Source organism: Histoplasma capsulatum, genomic scaffold (assembly GCF_000149585.1).
Source record: "Histoplasma capsulatum NAm1 scaffold_1 genomic scaffold, whole genome shotgun sequence".
Taxonomy (NCBI): domain Eukaryota; kingdom Fungi; phylum Ascomycota; class Eurotiomycetes; order Onygenales; family Ajellomycetaceae; genus Histoplasma; species Histoplasma mississippiense.
Window position 1 is genome coordinate 7,139,446 of NW_001813982.1, and position 5,856 is coordinate 7,145,301.

The following is a 5,856-nucleotide window of genomic DNA, read 5'->3' on the forward strand; positions in this document are numbered from 1 at the left end:
TGCAGTGTGAAAATTGCACAACTTGGCATATCGGAAGTGGTCTACTCGCTAAGCTATAACATGGATAATGAGGTTTGTGCCTGCATTACCACTCATTCACCTGAATCACCTGAATCACCGGAAGACAAACTACTGACTTACCCCAGACTGCATCAATTTTGAAAGAAGCTGGAGTGAAACTCCGTCAGTTTTTACCTGTAAGTCAAGGCTTTTCCAAATAAAATACAAATAAAAATACAAATAAAAATAGGACAACAATGTGGTCTAACAGTATTCTAGCCACGTAACGGACTCGTGTACCTCGAAAGGTCTAGTATTATGATTAGTAACGACCACGAAGTATTCAATCCGGAGCTGGCATTATGATGGCAGTGTACACACGTCATTTACTCGGTAATTTGTAAGCATTTCTCTTTTCTTTCTTTTCATTTCTTTCCTTTTTGAAGTATAGAAAGAGAGAAAGATATATATGAATATAAATAAATAAATAAAAGCGGTATTATCGGCGTGTATCTGTGCTCAAGGAGAAATATCAAAAATTATATCAAACTTTTGAGGAACAACGAGTAAGAAATCTCAGTACCAGGGGACCATATCTTATCACCTACAGGTCCCCAAAGTACCACTTAAAAATTTTGCAAGCTAGTCAATTGGACAATACTAGTACAGTATACGCAGTCATGTAATGTAGATTTTTGTTGGATGCATGCAGACTGGCCACCAACTTCCAACCACTGGAGATTTGAGATGAGAGTAGTGGCTACGCTCTCTATCTTCCACCATAGCCAGTTTGGTCGTGATTGGCCAATCACGCGGTTCCCTCGATAAAGCTTTTCTAATGTTGAATTTTAAGGTTACGTGACTCATCCCAACTTAACCTTGGTTAACTTCGTGCACAGGGCACATTGGTTTCTGGGAAAGAATCAGCACTGCTCAGCCATTTGATAGCGGTGTTGCTCTTTTACTCTGGACAAAATGCCAGTTGTCCATCTGCTAGATTATGTAGCGGGCAACATCCGGTCTCTAGCCAATGCCATTGAAAAGGTTGGATATCAAGTCGAATGGATACAATCGCCAGAAGATGTGCAGAATGCAGAGGTTCGTCAACATATTAATCCCTGGATGTGGGAGACATCGCTAACATTCATATTTGCAGAAACTTATTTTGCCTGGTGTTGGACACTTTGGGCATTGCATAACGCAGCTCTCAAATGGAGGGTATCTGGAGCCAATACAAAAACATATAGCCGCTGGCAAACCTTTTATGGGCATCTGTGTCGGCATGCAGGTTCTCTGCGAAGGTTCTGAAGAGGATCCAAATGTCCATGGTTTGGGGTTAATACCTGTCAGCTTGTCAAGATTTGATTCCACCAGTAAAAGTGTTCCCCACATTGGATGGAATTCAGCCATATGCTCCAGCAAAAACTCTGAGAAATACACTAGTCTGTATGGCCTTCATCCACAGAACAAATACTATTATGTTCATTCATACGCAGCTCCTTACGATGAGAAGGCGCTTGCTGATCAAGGATGGACGGTTGCGACTGCAACTTACGGAGACGAAACATTTATCGGCGCTGTTGGCCGCGATAATATCTTTGCGACACAGTTCCACCCAGAGAAAAGTGGCAAAGCTGGCCTCCGTTCGCTTGAGTTTTTCTTGAAGGGCCAAAGCATTCGAAATTTAGACTCCCCTCCATCCGTTACAAGTACTAGCGGTCTAACGAGACGGGTTATTGCGTGTTTGGACGTCCGTACGAACGATGATGGTGACTTAGTAGTAACAAAGGGGGATCAATATGACGTGCGTGAGAAAAGCGGACACCAAAGTGGAGGACAAGTTAGGAATTTAGGAAAGCCCGTGGAAATGGCGAAACGATATTATGAGCAAGGTGCCGACGAGATTACGTTTTTGAATATTACTTCCTTCCGACATTGCCCTGTCGCAGATGTCCCAATGCTGGAGATTCTGAGGCAAACTTCGAAAACGGTTTTTGTCCCATTGACTATCGGTGGAGGCATCAGGGATACCGTTGACTACGACGGCTCTAGAATTTCGGCCTTGGACATCGCGAAGATGTATTTTAAATCCGGGGCCGATAAGGTTAGCATTGGATCCGATGCAGTTATCGCTGCAGAGGATTACTACGAAAATAACCGCACCCTCAGCGGTCACACTGCAATCGAGACCATATCGAAAGCGTACGGTAACCAAGCCGTAGTAGTTAGTGTCGACCCGAAGCGAATTTATGTTAGTGCGCCTGAGGAGACACCACATCGGACGATCAAGACGAAATATCCCAATGTTGCTGGTCAAGAATTCTGCTGGTACAGATGCACCATAAAAGGGGGAAGAGAAGGTCGAGATATCGATGTTTACCAGCTTATCAAGGCGGTAGAGGCCATGGGGGCAGGAGAAATCCTTCTTAATTGCATCGACAAGGATGGGAGCAACAGCGGTTTTGATATTGAACTCATCAATGACGTGAAGTCTTTTACCACAATTCCAGTTATTGCGTCCAGTGGGGCCGGTAAACCTAGCCATTTTGAAGAAGTTTTCATGGAAACTACCACGGATGCAGCTCTAGGAGCAGGCATGGTACGTACTATTGAATCAAATATGCTCCTCATTACATACTGACCTGAAACTAGTTCCATCGGAATGAATACACTGTGAGGGATGTAAAAGATTATTTGTCCTCCAGAGGACTTGTAATCCGTGAGTTTGAAAAGTAACTGCGGGTGATCAGGCGAAATTTCTAGTAACAATTACCTTAAGTCAATAAAGGATGTCATTGTCCTCTTTAAGGATTTCATATCTACAAAACTCTTAACTACAACTAACCCCTGTTCCACGTGGGGCGAAGCAAATAAAACATCACCTTGAGGGATACACTTGAATATGGTTTTTAAAAGTCAGTCCAACTGTTCAACCACACTCAACTTCGATCAATTCATCTTCAACACACCCACATCACAGTTCACACTGATATTGAGTTGAATTACTACTGCATGCTCATTATCCCCAATACAAAGTTAGAGATTAGAGATTAGTGATTAGAGATTAGTGATTAGGTTTAGAGATGGAGAGTTAAGATTCGAGAAATATGGTGTAAGCCATTGTATGGTGAGTAGTTCAGCTAACTATTCCGATGATATGTATCAAAAATATGGTGAGGCAATTTATGGTGACGAATCCTCCGCTGACTCATTCCGCCGATCTCGATGGAATCGCCCCTTGCTGACTAATCGGGAAAATTCCTTTGCCCAAGCTCCAACTTCGAAACTTCGCCTTCTGAACATCAACTTCCATCTCCCATCCGCACCTCACTCTTCTGTCAACATCCTTTCTGCATCCTTTTCATCATCTCGGCTCTCTTTAATGATCACCTGCGCCATTTTGCATTCCCCTACTGACTGCTTGTTACTGAATAACTTCGCTCGACTTGCAAATGTACAGTAATCCGTTCGGTTAATCTTCACTTGTCTCACCGCCATATGTCCACCTACTTTGTCTTCGTTGATACCTAAGTTGCGGCCTGTCTTTTCCAATCGCATTTACAGTTTTTGAAAGTTGCACTCGAGGTCATCTTCAAAAAAACTCATAAACATCGGGTGGCTTGTACGAGGTATTGGGATCCAGCTGGCTTTAAAAAAAAAATTATTATCGTTATTGTGTTGCTAGGTTGTGACAGACAATCGAAAGCTTTTATTATCCTTCCCACGCGAATACCTCTTTATGTACAAATCCTTTTATTGTTGTTCTGGGGCTATCTCACATCTCGTTGATTCCCTCTTTTTTTACTGCAAGAAAATCCTATCAACTTATCGATACAAACATAATCCAGTTGAGGTTATTCCAGTCCCACCCTAGCATCCCCAATCTCCTTACTCAATAAATCGATCTTCAAAAGGACTTTATAATAAGTTCACATTTGTGGTGTGGTTGGCGAAACTGAAACCAGTCGGGACAGTGCATTATTGCTATCATTGTTTACACACTGCCTACATTGATCTCAGCTCCCTAATCCAAAATATTGTCCATTGTTAACTCTTCCCATCAATTACCATGACTTCTTCTGTTCATTTCAAGTTCAAATCTCAGAAGGAACCCTCGAGGGTAACGTTTGATGGCACGGGTATATCAGTTTTTGAGCTGAAAAGAGAAATCATCAATCAAAATCGACTAGGCGATGGAAGTGATTTCGAACTCGCAATTTATAATGAAGATACCAACGAAGGTAAGTCGCAATAAACAGTCGTGTGTACCTTGCCAAAGTTTGACGCCGCGGACCTAACTCTGCTCGCATAGAATACGACGACGATACAACCATTGTCCCACGATCCACGTCTGTAATCGCCCGCAGGCTTCCTGCTGCAAGACCCGGGAAGGGTGGGGCTGCACGCTATGTCTCTGGTAAAATGCCAGTGAACGCTCGTAGTTCCGCCAGGATTGACGCCCCTTTATCCAACCGACCTAACGGTGGAGGCACAACTATAAACAATATTACCGACTTGAATACTGCGCAATCTGAAGATGAAAAGATCAAAGCATTATTTAGCTTGCAAGAAACGCAATGGAAGGAACAACAAAACGAAATGGCCAAGTAAGAGACGCAACAGCCACCTTTAAATACTATTTCTTTTGACTCTATTCACTTACTGACAAAACCCGGTTAACAGTGCTACTCCAGTTCTATTTAACCGAAACAGAGCAAAACCTGTCAATATTCCTGATCACCCTCCGCCACCAGGTTATTTGTGTTACCGTTGTCGAGAGAAAGGTACGCAATTATTATCAGTAACTATATATTTTAAACAGGCTAACTTTAATATTCATAGGACATTGGATACAAGCGTGTCCCACCAATAATGATCCTAAATTCGATGGTCGTTATCGAGTCAAACGATCAACGGGAATACCCCGATCCCTCCAGAAACAGGTTGAAAAACCTGATTCCTTGGCATTGGATGGAGCAAATGAAGATTCGAAGCTTTCCGGAGTGATGGTAAATGCGGATGGTGACTTCGTGGTTGCCCAGCCAGACAAGGCGTCATGGGAATTGTACCAGGAAAAAGCTAAAGCTTCTGCTGCAGCCGCAGCTGAATTTGCAGCAGCTGAAGGGAACAAAGAGATACAGGCGCGAGGTTTACAGTGTCCAATTGATAAACGATTGTTACTAGAGCCAACGAGAACGCCATGCTGCAAAAAAACTTATTGCAATGATTGTATCACAAATGCATTGATCGAAAGTGATTTTGTTTGCCCTAATTGTTCTACGGAAGGCGTATTGATAGACAATCTAACAGTGGACGAAGAGGCCATGGATAAGCTGAAGGATTATCAAAAAGAGAAAGCTGAGAAACAGGAGAAAGAGAGAGAACAATCTGTTAGCGACAAGTCCACCATATCCCCACCAAGAGCTACTTCGAAACTCGCCAACCAAAAACACGAGTCCACTTCTTCCCCAAAACTACCAACCCAATCGAGTCCAACATATCCGAAAAAAAGGTCTGCAGGAGAAGAGGATGAGAGCAATAATAAGCAGGAACTTGCTGCTCCCCCACCGGCAATGAAAAAGCAGAAATCAAACGACAGCCAACCCCAAACTACCATCCATCACAACCAGAAACCAGAGCCCCATAACAAATTTTCTCCGTCACAGTTCCATCAGCAACTACCCCTTGGAAATTTTAATTCTCCATCTGCCCATCCATTCCCAAGGCCCGCTTTGGCGCCAAATAACGTAAGGCCAATGTCGGGATTTATTGCGCGGTGTAAATACCCCTTCTCCTCTCCATCACGGATACGCACAAGCCAAAAATGGATGGAATCAAATGGCAAATAATAATATG

At 43.1% G+C, this 5,856-nt stretch overlaps 3 protein-coding genes across 3 annotated transcripts; all 3 read left to right on the top strand.

Moving 5' to 3' along the window:
• Window positions 1–60: 60 nt before the first annotated feature.
• On the top strand, window positions 61–366 carry HCAG_02034 (predicted protein; the record flags this gene model as incomplete). The annotated part of the gene is made up of 3 exons (XM_001544937.1): window positions 61–72; window positions 147–197; window positions 280–366. 3 exons carry the CDS (start codon window positions 61–63, stop codon window positions 364–366), a joined length of 150 nt encoding a protein of 49 aa, XP_001544987.1.
• Window positions 367–975: 609 nt separating this feature from the next.
• Window positions 976–2,736, top strand: HCAG_02035 (imidazole glycerol phosphate synthase hisHF; the record flags this gene model as incomplete). Its single annotated transcript, XM_001544938.1, has 3 exons — window positions 976–1,098; window positions 1,157–2,599; window positions 2,653–2,736. The coding sequence occupies 3 exons, from the start codon at window positions 976–978 to the stop codon at window positions 2,734–2,736; spliced, it is 1,650 nt and encodes a 549-aa protein (XP_001544988.1).
• Window positions 2,737–4,069: 1,333 nt separating this feature from the next.
• HCAG_02036 (conserved hypothetical protein) lies at window positions 4,070–5,849 on the top strand (the record flags this gene model as incomplete). Its single annotated transcript, XM_001544939.1, has 4 exons — window positions 4,070–4,241; window positions 4,313–4,607; window positions 4,684–4,784; window positions 4,843–5,849. The coding sequence occupies 4 exons, from the start codon at window positions 4,070–4,072 to the stop codon at window positions 5,847–5,849; spliced, it is 1,575 nt and encodes a 524-aa protein (XP_001544989.1).
• Between the last annotated feature and the right edge of the window lie 7 nt (window positions 5,850–5,856).